Source organism: Papilio polytes, unplaced genomic scaffold (assembly GCF_000836215.1).
Source record: "Papilio polytes unplaced genomic scaffold, Ppol_1.0 DF824191.1, whole genome shotgun sequence".
Classification (NCBI taxonomy): domain Eukaryota; kingdom Metazoa; phylum Arthropoda; class Insecta; order Lepidoptera; family Papilionidae; genus Papilio; species Papilio polytes.
The window spans coordinates 3,166,393-3,189,278 of record NW_013525013.1 but is presented as its reverse complement, the minus strand read 5'-3'; the positions used below and the strand labels follow the sequence as shown (position 1 = coordinate 3,189,278).

The 22,886-nt window shown below is 34.1% G+C and overlaps 1 protein-coding gene across 1 annotated transcript in view; it reads right to left on the bottom strand.

Moving 5' to 3' along the window:
- Positions 1 to 233: 233 nt before the first annotated feature.
- Positions 234 to 22,886, bottom strand: part of LOC106110941 (transcription factor hamlet-like) — a 71,082-nt gene continuing 48,429 nt past the window's right edge. Inside the window, exon 3 of the mRNA XM_013292902.1 lies at positions 234 to 2,622. Coding sequence (XP_013148356.1) covers positions 1,826 to 2,602 — 777 coding nt within the window. The 5' untranslated portion in view covers positions 2,603 to 2,622 and the 3' untranslated portion in view covers positions 234 to 1,825. The remainder of the gene's footprint in view (positions 2,623 to 22,886) is intronic.

Below are 22,886 nucleotides of genomic sequence, written 5' to 3'. Positions count from 1 at the left end.
TTATAAATGACAATATGGCGGATAGTTTATTGCTGTTGTTGTACACCTAGTATGAACAAAAAATGTTTGATTTATTTATCGTTGGTATACCTAGATCCAATTAACTTTGTTTTATTCTTGTTTGTCTTATTTGTCTATAAAAATTACTGACTCTATCGATTAAAATAAACAAAGAGTAGATTAGGGTTAAAAGAAATACATTAATAATTTCATAATATTTAATTTATTTTGACAAGGTAATCGGTGACCTTTGAACAACTAATAGGTATCAAAAGTACAAAACGACAAGGTAATAATAATCTCTATCTTCATTTAAATCTAGTGATAAGTTAAATAGCATCTCTTAAACATTTCATAGTATTATTTGTTACGAGTATAAGGTAAAGTCATGGAAAATTCGTTGCTGGTTAAACAAAATTTTATTAACTCACACATAAAGTCTCGGCCGAATACTGGAACGATATTTAAATCTATAACAGAGTTCTAAATGACAGCATCACGCTTTTTTAACTTCAAATTCCATTAAAATTTTGACAACTGGTGTTTTGTTTTGTTTCAATATTTGGCCGTATGTTCATTGGTTTGATAAGTTTTTATCTAAAGTATTGTAATATGACACAGTATTACTGAAGATAGTAGGATAATGAAATCTAAAAATTTTGGCAACTTATCTTTATTAAAAAGTTAAATAAGATGTGTTATAGTAGCTAAATTAGATTTTGTAATACAATCTTTTTCTCAATAGTACAAAGTATGATCAGTGGTTGAATCCATGACTTAATAGTATACTCGTAGCAACACTACCAGAGATCTATCTATTCCTAAAGGAACGTTTAGTGTAGTTCTTTGTAAGATTTTTAGGCTTAACAGATTGTTATGGATTTTAATTGCAGCCAAGTAATAAATAAAATCACAGATATATGTAACTTAATTTAGAGCTTCAATTTTTAATATCTTTTTAGAACTTGGTGTTCATAAATTTTATATAATCTTATTTAAAATCTCAAAACTTTTATATACATATATGTTTTTCGTAATATTTGGAAACTTAACAATTGCGAGTTGGATTTCCTCGCGTTCTCGTATGCGTTATGAAGCAATAAAACTAAATAATTTACGAAACACACTCTATAATAATCTTTAAAGATATCCAATCATTTTTAAACAAATTGTCTAACATTTCATTAAAATATATTCATAATATCATCAATAAGCAACAAATTAAACATATTTATTGGTAACCGGCGATTCCTTTCAGACTAAGTTACTAAATATTTTACATCGAAAAAGCAAATTTTATACAAAAATAGTACAAGACAACTTACATTCATACAATAATAATAAATTGTAAATCTAAAGTAGCGAACACTCTCAGAACACTTAGCGTATTTTGACACATATGTCAAAGTTTCACAAGGAATATTATCCGTTATTCTAATAACTTCTATCGGTAGTGAAAAATTCGGTACGGAACTAAACTAATTTGCACAATCTTATATTTACATTACGTACACGACACGTTATCACTTCGTTAATACAAGCTACCGTTCGACACGGCGGCACGTACACCCTAACACTAGATTACGCCAAGAATCAGAGGTAAATCTAGTGGACTCGGTAACAATTAAGAAATATATACAGAATTTTTTAATATAATACAAAAAAGGAATAGGTATAACTAGATAGCATGATAGTTTCATTGGCGTGTCATACCGATCGAGAATGTCATACATAGTAAAAGGTACCGTTATATTTATACACGAGAGTCATTTGGATGCTTCGACCAGATAATTGTAACGGCGAATTAGTTTGACGTCGGCCACTATCAGGTGTGGTCGAGGCCGGTGGCAGCCGCCGCTGCTGCGCGGCGCGCCGGAGCCACACGTCCCATGAACGATCTTATCTCCTCGAAATACGTCTCCTCCGGCGATCTTCGACGGCCGTCATCTCCGTTTTCCGCCTCGTGCTTCTTCAGATGCCTATCTAGGTTAGTCTGCTGCCCGAAGCAACGGTCGCAGTGACGACATCGGAATGGTCGCTCTTTATTATGAATGTTTCTTACGTGTCGCTGAAGGTTTGACGAAATGGAGAAGGAACGTTCACAGTATTTACAGCGATAGGGCTGTTCGCCCGTGTGCGTCCTTAAATGTCTGGTTAGATTTGCACTCCGCGGGAACGCCTTGCCACAGTACGAGCATGTGTACCGATCGCGGGCTCTGTTGACTCCGGGGTTCGGCGGCACGGGCGGCGGCCGCGGAGCCCCCGGGGCTAGGAGAGTCGCCGCAGCAGCCGGGAGGAAAGGGTATCGGCCGAAGGAGGCTGGTAAAGCTAGCGGCAGTCGCCGACAGAATTGTAGCAGCGCCGGGTGCGCGGGGTGGGCCGGATGCGTCGGGTGAGGTGGTGGCGAGGGCACGATCAGGTTGCAGTTCTCGTCCTCTAGCCGCTGCGGCCGCTTGTGGGTGACTCTCAGGTCGAGCGGCTCGTCTGCGCGCGGGGACCCGAGGGGGCTGGGGTGCGTGTCGTGCGGCGAGGAGGGCGGGGAGGCGAGGCGGCGCGGCGCCGCGTGTTTTTCGCGCATGGCGGCCGCCGCGCACGCGCTCATCGGGCTCGTGCGCCACCGACCTGCAACAAAAAATGAAGTTACAGTTTGTCTATCGGCTTACATTATTTTTCACATAAAATTGATTGCATATGTTGGTAATTAATGAAATTGCATACTAAATGCTGTGTAAATAAAATAATAAATACAGCTAATTAGTTTCATTAAGAAATTCGAGCTGCCACCTTTGTCGGGTTATTCGACATCGGAGAAACGTCGGTACGCTAAAACGTATTCAGTAATTGCGAAATAAGGCGAGCAGTGGCAGGGTGACCATCGTGATCGATGCCGGCTCCTACGCGCCGCGCACGCCCACCGGCTTGCGACATCGCAATCTGGACCACTCGGTACCGAATCCATCGACGTTTTTTCAATTAATTATTGACATAACTTTATTGGCTACTTTATTATGCTGTAAATACATATTACGCGGGAACAAGTTTCCTTACAGACGCTGTGCATTATCTGTAGTGACAGCTTTAATCTCTACTGAAGCGGTCCCGCACTCGATTCGATATCGATTTTGTCATATTTCGAAACTATCTACTTGAAATTCTTACATACGACTAAAGAGTGGTCTCATATTAAATATTCTCTTATTTCCTTGACACTTGATAAGAATCTATTTTGACGGATAGAAACCTAAAATATAAAAATGACTAAAATACTATTTTTGAAACATAATTAAAATATCGTTGAAGAAAGAAATACAAATTATCTCATCAGGTTACGACACTAAGGTAATACAAAAAAGTATTAAGAATTGGTACGGTAGTATGGTACGGTCGATTGGACAACTCCATTCCGTATGATTGATCGCTGCGTGCATCACCCACGTCTCTCCACGCACATTTCGGCCGGCAATGCTGTCCATTCAAGATTTCGTCGACGATAACGCCGTATGAATTTGCATTGTCTTACAATATCATTATAGCACAATAATTTTGACAGATCGATATGACTACGTCGTGATTAATACTGGTAGCAAATAATGTTTGTTCAAAAAAGAAAGAAATCATTTTTTTGTCTGTTAATGGTAGTTGGTTTTTTATTTATGGGCCAGCATTAAATTAAGTCCAGCACGAAGTTGGATGTTGCAACACCTCTAATATGGGAATCAATAGTGAATTGTTTATATTTTGACACCTTAAAGAATTATTTTGTAGGAACTTTCGTTTTATGTCAGGAATTTTTCCAATATGTTTATAAATATCGATTGTTTAGTGGTTTTCTTTGATAAAATACCTGAATTTTATACAACTTACATATTTTAATGTTAAGAGACAAGTAGATTTAAACAAAAAACATTATTACTGGAGTGCTGCTACAAATTAGTTAGCTCACGCCTACAGTTTGACACTCGGTTAATTTGCACCAAAACGAGCCGGCATAAATCCTTTGTACAACCGAACATCGACATCCTAAGTACCTTATTTGGTGAGCTCGTGAGCCTCGAGCAGTTTGTTTATGATTTGTTACAAAAGCCAGACGCCAGTATCCGGCACTGTTAGAAGTTCGTGCTTAGTAATGATACATTACTAAGAACTAATTTGTAATTGCTGAGAATAAACGGATTGAAGGGCGAGTTATTAGAAAACAGTCGCTAACCCGTTCTATCTATCCTTAATCAGCTTGTCGCAGCAAGATGATATTTTAAAGCAATTTATTTAATAAAAGTAATGTGAAAAAAACATTCTACGATTAAGGTAAGGAATTTTTATTTTCAAAATTGGGCTTATTTTATGAAAAATTTTAATAAACCAAAAGCGGTTAACACAAATGTTACAAGGAGTCCTTACTTAGTCCTTGAATATAACTATTACATCAATATAACTAAATACTTTTATGTATTAATTAATGTATTTAGTTTTATATCTGTTTAGAATGTATATGTGCGTTAAGATATAATTTATATCGTTTCTTAAGTGGTTATCGATTTGAATTCTTGTGTTATCGATTCAGTTAATTGTATCCATAGAGCGTACACATAAGGTACGTTCGAGTGATTATTGCATATTTGTGAGTCCATCGCGAGTCGAGTCACGATCCGCTAATTATCGGTAATTAACGTTCGGAAGCGGCGTGACGTGCAGCGGTGGGCGGGGCGACCACTGTTATGTATGTTAATGGAAATAGCGGAGCCAATGAGCGGCATCACGCCACGCCGCCTTGTGATATATTAGCATTTGAATCGCTTATTCGTTCGCAGCCCCTACCACGGACGCCACTCGAATCGTATATCTTGTAAACTTTTGTCGACTTTTATGCATTTCGAATAGGCGGATCGACATGTTCTACGAGTTTGTTATGTAAACTCGATAGTAATAAATTACCGTAATTCACCGTAGCGGACATAGCTTATCGATATAAGTCAATGCATGATAAAGTGTTGGAGAGTCGATGTATTAGACAGCTAATAATGTGTATATGAAAATCGATGCGAGGTGTGAAAAGGGAAGCGATATTGTAACTTAATTTATAGACGTACAGATATAGACATTTCAATTACTTTACAACTCAAGCATAGAATGCATTTAGTTAAATAGTAGATAGGTAAACTATTCTGCTGCAGTTTTCATTACCTAATGATTCGTTAGTGTTAGGTTGATCTAAATTTCAAAAGATTAAAACTCAAGTTACGTTGTAACCAAAAACACTAACGAATGTTTAAATGTAGTTGGGAAACCGGCTATAAGCAGAGTAAGTTTAGATATATAAAGATAGCATTGTTTACGGTCGAGGGTCTTACTAATTTTATATTCAGCAGAAGACCAATGCAGCGTGTGCCGCTTGGCTACCAGTGCGGAACATATGGGTGGCGCTTCACGCTGCAATTTGCAACGCTATATGTACAGAAACCATTAGAAGAAGTTGCGATATCTATCGTAAACGTTCTACAATTGTAATTCATATAATTGTCGTAATTTGACACTTTCATTACGGACTTCCGAAGTAAAGCTTCAGAAGAAAAGTTCTGAATATTAATGACATTTGAATGGAGAGTGCAAGATAATAACCGATCAAAATTTAATGTAAGTGTGGGAAAATCTTTAGCGTGTAGCTAGAGTCTCTGATCAATTACATTTAATTACAATAAATAAATGTAGTTAGTTGTATATAGAACTCACGCATATGTGGAAAAAATGAGCAAATAGTAGTGAAAATTTTAATAAGTTAAAGTAAATGCCATCTGGTATACGGATTATGATTATTAAAATGTAAGCGCTACAGAATAAAACCAACTTAATGTTTAATATTAATGCGAAATATTTCTATCTTTTAAAAATTATGTTACTGTAAGTGAGTGGAAGTCTTAGCAACAGTTATGAAGGCATTGCAGGAGCATAACTAAATATCGACCGGCCTCATATGTCATATGTGTAAATAACCGACATACCGTATATTCTCTCATAAGATCACAACCGGAGCAGATTCACACGCGCCATTTTTTTAAATCGCAACATATCGACATCGACAATCTCTGATTTATTTCACAACACTATTTTAGGTAGCATGTCGCGCCGATCGCCTTATGACGAGATATGAAATTACTCTACGATGTATGAACGCTATATAGAGTTGGGCTTTAGATATATCGATGACGTTATTGGATGTTTTATGCCGACTCAACGATCGATTGCTGTAAAAAAGAACCTCGGTAAAAGGCTCTAAGCGATCTCACGACCAATGCTAAATTGCTACGGTAAAGTTAGTAATGTCATAATATAAAAACTAACTATAAATCCTTCAAAACGATGTCGAAGATTATACATAAAAGGCATCTTGTCTTTAATAGTGAAGATGTGATAAAGAGAAAATTATGACAGGAAAAAGACAGCAAAGACAAATAAAAAACGAAGTTAATTTTTTTTAGACAATAATTTACGTAAAACGTAAAATTAAATACCGATGAAGAGTGGTTTAATATATAGAAATTATGCTGTATAATGAAGGAACAGCAGGTTATGTGATGAAGGTACATATTACTCTGGTATCTGTGCCACACATGAACGTGACAGTAATACCGAGCGGCCGCGATCTGTCGAGCGTTAACAGGAATCTTTAATCTCACACGTGATCGTGCTTTGATTATTAACTTTAATAATTATAAAATCACAGTTTAATAATCGCAACAGATTAATTGGTTGATCAGATACGTAACGATTAATAGTAAATTAAAATATTTTATTCCATTACAGCGATCCCGTGAGATTATCGATCCTTATTTGTCAGGCATTTAAAAGCTGTAAACTGTTTCAATGCTATTAAATAGAAACGAAAGTGCGGTTTGTAGTTTAAAAAGGTAAAATTATTTCTAAGTTCTAATAGATTCCCAGTTGGATGTGATGGTAATATATAAATGTTTCAAGTATAAAGGTAATTCAAATGTTTCAACAACTATAATAATATTTAATTTCATATATGGAAAACAAGTGGTTCAATCTCAAAGTTATAAGAGAGTTCCTTTATGGACCAATACGTATAGAATCCGAAGTATTCAAGTGTGAACATTTTAAGTTACATTGCGATAGGTTCCGACCAATCGCTGTCAGATTTGCGACGCATGCGCGCGGCCTGCGACAAACTTGCAAATAAAAAGTAATCGCATGTGGGAACCGGGGCGACGCCTCGTGGGAAACGCCGGAAATTTACGCTTTTTTATTAAACCAGATTATTTTGCAAGACGTTAAGTGTACCACGTGATTTAATTGAACGGTTATTGGTACATTTGATTACGTGTAAGTCGCGTATCTTTGAAGTTGACCCAATTTTTAGATAACAAGATCGTTTTAGAGTAAGTACTCTCATTTATTATTTCCATCTCTTTAGATGACTTATAATTAAAATGTAATTAAGACTTCTGGCGTCCTTTGCATGTTTACATAAGTCGTCATATTGCAATTTAATCATCGCAAGAACTAAAGTTGAGATAAGATTTAGACTTAAAAAAATAACCTTTTTCGCGAATGCGCTTATTTTCGTCTCTCGCACCATATTAGGATCGAACAAATAAGATGTTATTTTTAAAACGTATTAATATTCGCCTCTGTATAAAGATAAAAATTACAAAACCAATAAATGAGATTCGATTATGCATACAGCATAATCCCTACGAAATTGTGTATCGTAGCGCGGGTAGATAACAAAATTGTGAGTATTATAATTTATAGTTCGCCATTAGAGCGAACTCTGCAAACTCGCTTCGTTTCATTTGCATTGGTGATTCGGATTTGCGGTGACATGGCCAGTATTAAAATGATGCATGGGGCTCTGATTGCGGCGGACGGCGCGGGATAGACCGCGACGGTGACGTTTGTAACTGCATAGATATGCTAGCCTAGTACAATTTAATCTGCTAGATATATATTACCTGATAATCAATCAAATTTCTATTAGATATGATATTTCTAAAGATATGTATTTGTTCGATAAATATTATGATCAAGATATGACAAAAAACTTAATCGTGTACAAATTCTATACCCTATAATATTACAGTTTGTTTGCGAAAATGGAATTAACCATTGAAGACAAAACTTCCACCTTATTATTTTATCTAGTCTGTCCGTATTATTTTACGCGAAGTGCATAGTAAAATTAGTATTAAGCACCTTACGGACATTTCGATAGTATTTTACGTAGAGACAGGTTGTTTGTAAGGCGATACCCCAGCTGAGGCATACCAGCGCTATAATCTTGACTAGTGAAATCCCGACACGATTCCCGCCAACGCACGAGCCTTACGTAGGTGGCCATGCCTTTATCACAGCCACAATACCACTAGCGAACGCCCTCTCGGCTTTTATTTGACATTCCCTTAATAAATAATGGATATGTCGCGGACAACGTTAGTTTTGCAAAGACATCATCCGTTGAAAATGTTATGCTACAAGCTAGCGACTTGAAGGCGTTCTGAAGTTATGTTATGTAAGATATTAAACGTTAAGCTGTAATAGATGTGTTTTGGCTTTAAGTACCCAAGCTTATAATGTACTAAAAGTAAAATATAGACTTGCATGATATACAATATCTATCTGTGTTGCTATTTTCATAAGGTCTTAACAAAACATAAAAGAAGCTTAATAAATAAACACTCCCACTCAAAGTTAGTCGTTTATTACTTATTCAAACAGTTTCCTAGTGTATAGGTAATCTAAAAGATTTCTTTGCTGATCGACTATTCTAAATGTTTCAATAACAAGTCAATTTATAACCTTAAAAGTGAAGTATAGAATATTACATATGTGTAAGTAACCTCTTTGCAGTAATACGCATGTAATCCACAAAGTGTAACTGTCAAAGGCGTCAAGAACATGCCTCAGGACATCACCTTGCGGCGTGCCGTGGGACCGGATACTCGGTGTGTCACGACGCAACGACCGCGTACATCATTGCGCAATAAAATAGCACAGTTAATTGCAATTAAATATTCTTGACGGGTGAAAGTGAGACATGTCTGTCACATCAACTTTTCCTCGCACTCATTGAGATGTTTGCGACACTTACGTGTGTAACAATGTTAAATATGGTGGAAAATATTTGAATAAATTAAATCGCATGGAATTCTTTCTTCAGTGTTAACTCGCTCCTTGGTCTGGGTACGAATACGATTAGCGGGTTGTTGCATTTCAATTATTATCAACAATTTTAGTACAAGTTAACTAGAATAAAACTGTACGATCGGTAGTTGTTATGCAACCGCAGAAAGAAATATATCCCAAAACAAACAATCATTTTTGCAAACTGTATATTTTCTTGAGGATATTGTTTTTTGTAGTTACTTTTTGCCTGACACTCGATTTATGTTTAGTAATATGTTAAATGGCATTTCTCACGGTCGAGTTGAGGAGTGGTCAAGGCGGGTAAATTATATTTATTGATAAACTAGATGATTGTGATAAATATCAGGGTAATCATTGTCTCATACTACTCGATTATCTTATAAGTATTAACAGAATAAAGCTTCATTTAAATTGTAAAGCTTTTAAGCTCATATCAACCAGATTCTGTTATAGAATACCAGATAAACTATATTTTAAGAAGACGAAAGCAGTAGATATGTTAAATGTTGCTCGCGACTTCGGTTACGTGAAATAAAAAATAAAGCCTATGTTACTCAGCGATAACGTATCTTTTTAATGGTGAAATAATTTTAGAAATCGGCGCAGTAGTTTTTGAGTTTTTACAATACATACAAAAATCCAAATCATACCACTTTATAATATTAGTATAGATTTAAATCGTATGTCTTAATTGATAAATTTAAAGTCTGTTTTTCTTTCAAAAAGAGTTACAGATATGGTAATAGTTGTGAAATATGTAATATTACATGTACTAGAAGATCATTTTTATTGTAACACAGTTTAACATTGAATAAATCAATAAATGTACGTTACTATGATTTTTTTTATTCAACAGCGATTTATAGTATGCGATATTATGGCCTTCCATTTGTTCCACTTATAACATCAGCATTATGTTAATAGAGTAGTTAACATTGTTACAGAGGAGTCGGTATGGCTGTGACCCCGCAGTACAACTGTACTCATATGTAAACTTATCGCATTATATTGAATACATGATTGTACATAATAGATCTATGTTTATTTTACAATTTATTGCCTTTATTATTATTACTAGCATTGCCCGCGACTCTGTCCGCGTGGAATTAAAAAAAAAACAAAATTGAGTAGCCTATGTGTTCTTCCAGACTATCTTCTACATCTATACCAAATTCATCGAGATCCGTTTAGCCGTTTAGGCTACAAACTCTAACAAACATCCATCCATCCATCTAAACTTTCGCATTTATAATATTAGTAAAATAAGATTATTCAAATAAAATGTTACGCAGTCACATAATGAAATAAAAACTAAATCGTAATGATTCTTAAGATATATTCGATATAATTTTAAGATTATATTCATTAAATTATCAAATAATTTGCTTATAAAGGGTGTTTGTAAAAGACGTGAATAACAAGAATCATATTACTTAGCTGAAATTATGACGATTTCAGCCAACTTACCTCTATCCAAAGTTGCTTTACAAGGTACACCCTGTATATCGATTATCATTAAAATCGCCACATGTATATTTAATATAATTTATACTAATATAAAGAGGAAAGATTTGTATTTTTGTATGTATTGAAATAACTCAAAAACTACTCGGTCAATTTTAAAAAATCTTTCACCGTCAGAAAGGTAATTTATCTGTGAGTAACATAGGCTACATTTTCTAGTTTCACGCGGGTGAAGTCGAGAGCAACAGCTAGTACAATATATCTTTTTAATATTTATTATTCCTATAGTAATATAATCAGTCCCTGCAAAATATTTATTGCAAGTACGTCGACAAGGTTGTCTGTCTACTCTCCTCTAGACATTGCGTCATTGATAATAAACATACCACTAAATATATAAATAACATTGGAATGCCGATTGGTATAATAAAGTAACTTATTTAAATAGCTTTTACAAATTATTCTGACTCAACTATACATTATTGCATTGATAAAGCATTACTATACGTCGCAATAACTTCAATTATTTAGATAAGAATAATTTCAGTATTTATTTAATAAACATCCGTGAACTTCTTTCATAATACTGAATACGTCTTGAGCGGAGTTGTATTAAAAACACTTTAAGTATGATTTAATAATTTACTTAATAACGCTCTCATTTGTTTTAGTTCTCTTTTTTCTTATTTTCATTTTAAAAGGCGATAAAATTGCTCTTTATATGTAAGAGTAAAATGGTTATACACATCTTCTCTTCATTTCTTAGCGTTTTTTTTTACAAAATAGTGAATGGAATAATGACCGCTGCATATAATCATTTGCATTGTTTCTGTGTTTACTACGTAATTGCTAAAGAAATTTCATAACAATGTAATACTTTATTTGTATTATAAAAGGCTTGTTTACATGAAGTTCGATCGTAAACCGAAAACGTGTATGTAAATGACTCTATAGTCAGGGTATCGCGCTGGCTGTTGTGACCGTCATAATTGTATACCATTAGTACATCCGCGCCTTTAACGAGACCAATACGTATTCACTCGATGTTACACTTGCATATTTAATATCACTTGATTTATTCAGCTCGAAAACACGCCACAATAAATGCGCCCGCGCACAAACGAGTTGTAGTCGAGGACGTTTATTTCCTACCCATTTTGGAGAAATGTCATTTGACGCTTATAATTAAAATAAGCCAAAAAATAGCATCATACGTTCGTGTTGAAATATTGCTCTTATAGAGACGGTTTGTTGTATGATTTTCGATCTTATGTGGGTTGTGTATTTATTTCTCTTACTGTATTGTAATTCATTGTAGTGCAATTTGTATTTCAAATCGATAGTTCGAAAACAAATTCAACTTGCCAAGATCGAATGTAATGTTACTTTTCGATTTACATTTCACAATAAGAGAGGGCGCAAACCTTTGACTAAACTATCGTACAACTGTGGTGCAATTGTCGATTGTCGATTGTTTCGCAGCCAATTCAATTGTTTATTTGCACGACTAAGAATCGAGCAGTGTGTGCAACTTCATATAATCTCATAGGAAGCAAGGTGAGACTAAACAGTTTTGCGATAGTTCAGTTTCAGGTGTGCACACACTCTAAACTTACATAATCGAACTACAATATCTTTTGCGGTGGTTTGTTGGTTATTGTGATGTTACGTATTATGGAATTACATTTGTTTATTGATTTAGACAAATTCCATTCTCCTCATTATTTTATCTTCGACTTGCGGTCGCTTGATACTGCCTTTTTTGATAATTCAATCATCGTGTATTACACTATACTTTACTACATAATATTTTTATACTAATATTATAAATGCGAAAGTTTAAATGGATGTTTGTTAAAGTTTGTAGCCTAAACGGCTGAACGGATTTCGATGAAATTTGGCAAAGACATAGAAGATAGTCTGGAAGAACACATAGGCTATTCTGTTTTTTAATACCACGCGGTCGGAATCACGGGCGAAAACTATATAATATCTCGCAAATATTAACTATACCTCCAATTTCACACAAGGGTCGTATCGCCGATTGTAAACTCGGTCAGAATCATCAATGTAATAGCAAAGAATAAGGCCATAACTGCACAATTAAGCTCCAAGAACAACAATCCACCTGCTAATCGAACGTATTACCTGTAATCGACCTTCTACAAAGATAGTACAGATCTAGTCCAACACTACTGGGCTGTCATTAAGCCCTATCGAAGCGCGTCTAAGGCGGAACGTAATAGCGGCGCTGTTTATAATAGCGTGCTTACGGGACATAATGCGGGTCATAGGACAATGGATTACGCACGCTTACCCCGAATTATTTTGCAGTTTTTAATTTACATTGTGTTCTTAAACTTCGGAAATTACTTCGAAAATTATTATCTCAGCAAGAATTTCCTAGATCGAATTGAGTTCAGGTGTTTTGTTTTCTTTGATTTTCTGTATTAAACAATAATATAACAATTCTGAGAAATAAACAATTTATTTGTAAAATATATTGAGTTTCGAAGCCACATGTTAGTAAAAGTAGTTAAGTTCAGTAAATGCAGTATTATTTTTGCAAAAAAAAAATTTTAGGCATTTTATTTCCTTTAAAATATTAATAGAAGCTCTATAATTACAAATTACAAAGCGTTTCGAATCACACGTTTAGCATATAGGATCAATAATAATTTACATAGTTCCTGCCCACATTGTTTGTGATATAGACCTTGGCATTTAGTCAAAACGTCTGGCAGATGCCTGAGGATGATACTGTGCGAATGAAGTGTTAATGTGTTTATAAGCGACATTCGATAAGCTTGAGATATGTTTTACCTGTATTATGTTGCTATAAAAATAAACCAAGGTGATACGGGTATTTGTACTTTATGAAGGGAAATGCGACGCGTTAAGTGGATTTAAGTTGTGTTATTTCTATTTGGATACTTCAAGATAGCTGTTATGTTAATTTAAAAGGTAAATATATAGGTGAACAATATTCCTTACACTGTCTTAACCAAAAATGCAGTAAAAATTATGTAAAGCTAATCAATAGTTACTATTTTTATTGCAATTAAAGTTTTAAATTGAGATTATCAAAACTCTGAACAGATTATTGTGTCCCAAATTGAGTTTCTTAAGAATTATTGAGCCATGAAATAAAAACTGTATTGATTGAAATTATTATTTTGTTTACTCATTATCGTACGTAAATTATGCACTGTTCTGACATTTTACTTCGAAGGCACATGTATCAATCTCTTTGTTATTGATGCATCATTGTTTTTTATTACGCTTTTAAGAGACATGCACAATAAAGACACGTGAGACTTTATACATAATTAAAAGATCTACAAATCGATTACATTTCGCAGTTTTGTGATTAATGTTTACGAAACATAAAATTTTAATTTTAAGGGAATTTTATAAATACGATAGAAAGTAAAACAAAAGTTTAATTTATTGTTCTTTCAGTTCAGTGCTAAAAAACTTGTTCGTTGTAAACCACAAAGGTTACTTATGTAATAAGGGCTGTACGTTCACTTTTAAAATTAATTGAATTATATAAGATGTCCCAATAAATGTTTATTATCTTTGCTACAGAAACTGATTAATTAAGGTGATAAGAGATTAAATTTAAAGCACCTTATTGATGCATAAGATAGAAGGTTCAATAAATATGTCGATATAGTGTAGAATTCCGTGGCATTTGTGTTAATATCTCCTTCATTCCCTTTGACAAAAAGAGACAACAATATTTAGTAATAAAAGTCTCACAGTAGCAACACGGTGTGTTTTGTTTCTTTCCTGTTTTTTAGATTAGTGACTTGTATAGACCGACAAAATTCTCTGGACCATTGGGCATAAATCAAACATTCAAATATGGGAGCTCACTAGCCCAATGTCAGTGTCATAAACGGCTATAATGTACCTGTTTAATCTTTTTTTCACGTATTTTCTGATAGAACTAACAGCGACAGCACTGCTTGTCTCATCGGGTCAGATATTTTTGGTTGACTATACATCAATCTCTACCTTGACAAGTCAAATTGAATGGTCCAAAGTTTACGTCACCAATGTTCCAAATGTCGGTGCAATTAAAATAAGAAGATCAATGCAAATTCTGGAACAGTTGACTCCATGTATGGGCTTCATTAAGGGAATACAAAAACATTAAGGGGCTCGCCTCGAAGCGGACGTTTAAATAGGAATGTTTTTTTTCTTTTAATTAATAACTGATCGCTGTTCCGTAGCCATTGTTGCTTGTCGGTCTGTACCGGGTACTGTGATGGATGAACTCTTTCGACAACCACCAACCAGGCTTACTTTATTTCGTTTTATTCTGTAATTTGTGTTTGGACGTTGAGATAATTATAAAAATAATACAAAGTAAATCATCAATATAATTGGTTAAAAACCTCGTTGGTATAGCTACTTAACTTTTTAAATTGGTGTTTGTTTGTATTGTATCGTCATGCAGTGATTGCACGTAACTACGTGTGTGTATGAATGCGTATGAAATAAAAAAAAAACACCATTCACATTATCATTATTAGATGTTCAGATGTCATTCAGAAATATAATTCAACACCAATGAAAATTGTTATAATTATAATTACATATTTTTTTAGATGGAATTGAATGTGGATGGCTACAAAGGTAGAGTAAGACCAAAGAAAGTATGGATGGAATGTATGAAAAATAATATTCGTAATATGGGAGTGAATTCAAACATGATGACTGAGATACGTATAAAAGAGTAATACATATTCTGCTATTTTGACAAGAGCAGGCACATTTTTTATTGGTGTTAAGAATACTGTAGGAGAAAATCCAACACATTATTATTAAGCTTGAGTACCACTGTCTCTATGAAAACGAGCGCACACCTTTGACCAAACTATCGCACAACTGACGTACGATTGTCGTTTGTTTCACATCTAATTCAACTGTTTAGTTGCACAACATATAGACGAGTGGGCGGACCTCCATGCTCGTAGGAATCAAGGCGAGACTAAACAGTTTTGCGATAGATTAGTTTTAAGTATGCGCATGCTTTAATAATATGAGATTGGTTATCAATTACTTCTATTACATGAATAGTGCAGCTATACTGAATGGTTGGATTTGATTTGCTGCTAATTGCTGAGAAGCGGGTTCGTATATCGCGTTGGTGGCGTGCTTGTGGCGTGCAACATGAATTTAATAACCTATCTCTCCAGGCAGCTCGTTACACGGTAGCTTACTACTGCTTAATGGCTACACTCTGTGTCGAATCTTTAACAGTACTATCAATTCATTACATACAAATGTACTTGAATACTTCAAACGTAAAATTAATAAGAATTTGTCACACATGGTTAACGGAATCTGAAATATAAGGTGAAAATGCCGGGAATTTGCTTATAATGTTTGAATTTGAAGCGCTCTGCTTTTGTTATTTGTAAATTTTAATTCGATCCGGTAAGTAGGAATGTTAATTTGCTTATTTTTAAATTATCGATATCGATAATTTTGACAATAAACGTAATGCAGAATTGTTAGGTCTGTATGAGAAGTAAATTAGTATCGCAGTAAAACAAGTTGTTATTTTAATAGGCGGTAAGAAATAAGTGATGGTGTACTTTCTCTAGATAGCAAAGGAAACCCTCCTGGAAAGCCCGGAGCGACGGCATTACGCTCGGCAAGCCCGCACCTACTTTACATACTGATCTTGCCCATCCCTAGAGAGTGCTCTTATTCCAAGTGATGTACAACAACGTTCGTACATTGATATCGATAGTCAGAACAACTGCAGTTGTAAGTTTATTAGTAATGTTAAGAGGATAAAAATTTACGTATAAAACATAGTTATTAAAAACAGATATAGAAGAAACGTATTTCAAATGTTGCAATAGAAAAAATGTATTATATTAACCGTAATGAAATACTTTATAAATTATGACACTACAAACATTTCCAAAAAAATAAAACATTTTTATTACTAAAAAATTTTACGATAAATAATATATCGTAACATTTGTTTAACATGTTCCCATCACTATGTATCGATACAATTAACTATATCGACATTGAAAAAACAATATCACCACATGGTAATTAGCATTCAGTATAAGTGGACCATCATTCTCGATGTTTTTGCTTAGTTAATTAAAGTTGTCGGTGAAAAACTAGATCGTTTATATGTAAATACGTTGAAACTGTTCGTTTCACTGTAATTGTCATCGCGGAATTGAAATCGAAAATTTGATGCGGTCGTGTATAAAGACCACACGCCGATAACCACCAGTTAAAGATGAGCTCCGCTTTCATATCATCTCTTGAATTGTAATATAAATTAGTAAAATGTTCACCAAAAGAAGATCAAAGTAAACTGGTATTTACCTGATTTCAGAGGGTAAATACAATTCTCCGTTACAAAATAAACATTTATTCACAGCAGGGAGGTAATTAGTTTGGATGTTGCCATCTTTGGTGATTAATTTAAGACAAAAATTATCATTTTATAAAAGGAGAAAATTGAAAACAGTAGATTCATTAAATAACTGTGTTACTAAGTTTGACAGAATTTACAAGCACAGGACTTTATTAATAATCGATTTCGTGTTGTCAATCGCGTTATAAACTTTCATAAATTTGTATCAATAAGCAACAAATTTGAATGATAGTCGTCGATCGATTTGTCGACATAATTCGATTTCACAAACAGGTATCGTTAATTACGATTGGCGAAGATCGATGCTGCATTGCGGACTGGTTATTACGGTGAAACCGGCCAGGGGTTGTCAACCATTTGGAGCAATTACTTGTATTTTCTTTTAGACACATATCTTCTGCTGTTGCGATATTAAACGATTTTTATCACATTATTTTTTTAATTCAAAAATGAAGGAAATAACAAAGGATGTTAGTGTTACTATAATTTTGTAGTTATTCTAAAAACCTTTTTTGACATATTTATTTACTTACAGTCAAGCTGCATCTACGATTTGATTAGTTTTTTTGATATAACACATAATTTCAGTTACATATATCTTTTGCCATGTAATCTAGATTTTCACAGTTTTTTGTGGGATATTGTTTTGTATAACACAAGAGTTCACTCGCTTCAACCATAGGGTTTCTATTCTAATTGTAAGAGTAAGGGTACTATGATTAATTGTTTTAAAACTAATTGTAATCTTCTCGATCTATAACAATGTATTGTAATAGTCGGTGGATGAACACACGTTGATTACGGGCTTGATAAATGTGTAAGGAAGGTTGAGTACAACGATATGATTTCTCTGGCGGTATGTCGCCGCGGAATTTAGATACCGCTCGGACACTCGTTCTTGTTAGGGACGTCTGCGCGTGCCTCTGACGTGCGTTTTCACTCACCGTACGCTCTTTATGTAATACATGCACATGTATTATCTCCGTAACAATCTCATGAATATGCGAGATATATATCTCATTTAATTATAGAAAGTTGTGTCGGGTGATGGTCATTTTTTTTTGCAAGACGTACAAGTACGTTTAATCATGGTTATAGTTCTCACGTGAAATTAAACAATCGCACAACTGTTCAGTCTCGCTTTGATTCTTTTCAGCTTATATGGAGGTGCACACTACTCTATTTTTAGTTATGCAACTAATTTAATTGGCTGCGGAACAATCGACAATCGCACATCAGTTGTGCGATAGTTTAGAGAAAGGTGTGTCCCCGCTCTCAGTGTGTTCAATTATTTGATTGGTGTGAACTATACACAAAATTGTAATATATATTGCTAATCGTAAGGAAACCGTAACGTTAATTTCCAAAGATATATTACTATTTCACTAACTTTGCTGAGTAAACACGATTAGATTTAAAATACGAAACAATTAGAAACTTTAAATTATTAGTATGCTCATATTGGTAACCCTAATTGGGAATTTTAAAGACAGTTGAGTAATGTAAGTGTTGCCGAAGTATGCTGCGTTAAATAAATTTGCAAGTAATAAATGAGATATAATGTGGCGGTGGTAACAAGGTAATTGCTGCGACGCCGCGAATATGCTCAGATATTTATATAAGCCGTTAATGCGCTATGAATTGGCCCGTTAAGTGCATTGCTTTATGGTTGTTAAGACCTATGAAAACATATCACGTCACATAAGTATTTTAAATTGAATACTCTTACTTGATTAAAATTACTTACAAGCTACAAATAGAATAGAAACTTATCAACATTATATCTTCTGTTATGTTTATACAGAAAATCTTTTTCATCTGTTTGATATTGTCAACTAATATCTTATTGTAGGCTGTACTTAATTATTGTTGACAAAGTAACACTTTTTTAAAAATCAGCGATATATTAAATAGGTAAATTATTTTTTAACGAAATATTAAAAGCATCGGATATTTATGCGACGGCTAACATCGCTAATGTGTGTAATAAATAAAAATAACCGTGGGAAAATTGAAATTTAATTTAAAGTAAGGTAATGACATTGACTTCGGAAAGTCAGACAAGTTAAAAGTTTCGATAAAATAGAGATTATTAAAACTTTATTCAAATCTTTCCACACTTCCAACTAAGGTACGTGAGGTACTTTGAACTTGAGACAGACTGACCTTAATGTAGGTAAACTTGATTTAATATTAACGTATCATACGTCCAAATTAGTATGGAAGTCTTGTTTTGTAGTTAAGTTATCAGTTGCTTTGTCTCGAGGATTACAATGGACTTATTTCATCGGTATAAATGCTTAAATAAACAGCAGCGATATATGAACTAAGTTATCTATGAAGTATTTGCTAAATAGAGACAAAATCAACCATAGACATAATAACAAAAACATTATGTTGCTTTTTGGATATCTATAAAAATATATAGTTACTATAAGTAACGAGATCATAATGTACTTTTCATGTCTTTACCTGATGTCAACTTTTATTAACATTATTCAAGATATTGCGTATTGTAACGTCTATATCTGTATATTTCTGAAAGTCTATCATTTTATTTTAAATACGGACAGTTTATGAAACAGATCAATTGAGTAGCAGTGACCACCCATTGTCCGCGAATCACTTGTCTCGTTAAATCGCCGTACGGTAGCAAGAAAAACAGGCTTCTGTCAAATTTATGTGTACCATTAACCACTTGAAACAGTATGCGATTACGAGCGGCATTTTAACGAAACTTTAATTTCAACTAAAATGTAATCGTTGTAACTGAAAAGCGGTGGCAAATGACTGAGTCTCGTCGATTGCCTCATTACCAGACATTTCAGGTCTAAATTTAATTGGACACATAAATATCAGCACTTTCTTTGCTCTTTTGTGACGTGTTATCGATTGAGCGGGCGAATGTGATTTACAGGCCAATTATGTCCACCTACATAATGTAGTGCAATTAAAACGGCGATGCGGAGGTGAAATTTGCCGAGTGCGAATCGCAACTGGCCCCATCAATATATTGAGGCAAACATCCGGCGACAATCTATCGGAGGTTGAAATAAGCGAACGTAATTGATAATGGACAATAATTTGGTCAATGGATTACCGATTTCAGTAACACATTACCGGTTTGTGTTCCACTTTAATATAAAACTAATTTAGACCGCTTTTCCACTAAGCGAAGTGTGACCGCCTAGTAGGCACTTTTCCAAAAAAAATATTGATCAACGTTATTACTAAAAAGTCTAATAAATCGAATAAAGCTTGATTGTTTTAATGCCATTAAATTGTAGAGAATTATAAAAACAATTGTATTCATGAAACATCCGCTGTTACATAAATATAACGATTATTTATTTTATTAATATAACAGAATAATAAAAGCATCGCCTCGGAGGCTGCCGGACCGGAAACGTCGTTAGATTTCTATTAAAGTGAGCAATAAATCAAACACCGCTGTAAATTCGTATGATTCACGTATTCAATGCATTTGATGACGAGTGTTGCTAGTTTTATTTAATCTAAAGTTATTTTTTGAATAGGTTCAATATAACAAACTTAAAAATATCTTAATATAGTTAATTATAAAAAGGAAAGGTTTTCATATTTGGATTTTTGTATGTATTGAAATAACTCAAAAACTAATGAAACGATATCAATAAAATTTAAATTTGCACAATTAGAAGTTACGTCATCACTGAGTAATATAGGCTGTTTTTTTTTTTAATATTTCACGCGGACAAAACCGGAAGGAACAGCTATGTAATGTATAAAATAATCGATTACAATTAATGATAAAGGGTATCCTGGATACTGTAGCCACATTTATCTTCCTCTAGCCGGAATATGTTAAAAAGCGATCCATCAGCCTTAAGTGAATTGTCAATGATTCAGATAGTAGTTACGTTAACTTTTCATTAATTTTAAATACAATTTAAGAAACAAGGTCTTCATTTAATAAACAATCTTTTAAGGCAATCCGATATCCTTGATGTTATTGTCGTCTCGCAAAGCAATTTGTTTTTTAAATTAAATTAATTTGTTGTCAGTGACAGGATGAGTAATTTATAATAACATCGCCTGATAATTGAGGATTTATTTATTTTAAAACACATAAAGCCAGCTACATACCTTCAGTGTTATCTTCACAGTTTGAACAGAAAAGTCCGATTGTTGAGTTAGCACTTTTCATAACAGAGTATTATAAGGACAGTTTAACTGACGGTTGGTGCAATAAAACTGTAGACGTGTAGCCGGCTTAAGTACAAGCCGAGGTCTCCTCTTGGGGGCCTTTGTGCCTAGTCACACCATGGAGCGTCCACCGAAGCAATCTAGGAGCTCGGTAGCCTCCCAATCCGATAATAATAACGAAGTAACGGCCCAAGCTGAGGCTCCTGAGTGAGCCTTCGAGCCTAGTTACTCATAAAAGAGGTTTAGGCTAAGCGCCATCTGCGCTCGGCCACCTCAAGCCCGGTGAATCTGTAAATGCCTCTGCAAAAAAAAAACCACCTTAAGTAATCTCTGGTATTCTCCTGATTTGATTATTTCAATATTATATTTTCGTTTTCATAAAATTCCATTACACAAACAACAGTTTTTACCTGCAAATGTCACCACAAGTAAAGTAAAACAATTACAAACATCATCTCCAAGTATCCATAATGAAAGTAATGTATGCTCTTTTAATGTGAAAAGATTGTAACAATCCCGATAAGAAAGTTAAGGTATAATTAAATAACCGCCTGTCACCAACTAATTTTATCAATCGAATTTTAACAGCCGCTATATTCATGAAATTTTATGCGGACCTCGAACTAAAATGTTGATCAATAAAATGCTAAAAGAATCCCGGTGCGTATACTGATTCTATATTGACAATTTGTAATACAATATTGTTACTTGACATTTTTATTTGACATTAAATACCAAGAAATAATAAAACAGTTTAAATTGTTTAAAAAACAATTACTAAAAAAAGAGTTCAAACCTCATAGTTATAAAATCCTTCTTCAACCTAATGTTCAATTGTTTTAGTGGAATCGAATATTGAAAACTTTGAAAAGATTTCCGTTGCATTTTGCTCGAGTCATATATTGTCTATTTTAGTCCAAGCATTGAGATTTTTGGAATCTAATTAGGTAAGAATTTTAGTGATAATGAAGGCAGGCGACATAAAGTAATTGATATAGTTTAAGCAAAGCTGTGACGTTGACGATATGCATCTGGCCGGTGCGCTAACGCTGGATTGCCGTTCTCAAAGCATTCGCATTGCAGGAGTCAACAGTTTAATCACATCATAAAGTTTCGAGAGTCAACTCGTTGAAGGAAAGTGACTTTAAAAAGTGAATCGCATTTAAAGACGGCGTTTTATAGGGTGGTCGAGAAATTATTTTGGAACTTTAGTGTTATGTTGAAATGCTCCGTTTGCGAGTTTCGTTGCGCAACATGGCCTGTCCACTCTCTGACAGATTACATCGCTTTTGCATGAAACTTTTACAATTCAGCAATAATGAAATATTAAATAATTGCATCACAAGGACCGCATTGCGAGTGAAACCTGATAATTAGTGGCGAAGTGTAACATCGTAAATGTAAAATGATATAATTCTTATTGGAGCGGCTTTCGAAAGTTGTTGAACAAACTTATTGAACATTTAATTGTTTTATTTTAACAATAAATATCGGTGAGTTAAATTCACTTTACAATAAAGCTGTTTCGAAAATCTTGAATACTTTCATTCCGAGTGTATAAATTTGTGTGTGACGTAGCATAAGGAATATGTAAAAAAACATAAAGACGAATTGAGTACCTCTTTCTTTTGGTCTGTCAAAATGATAAAAA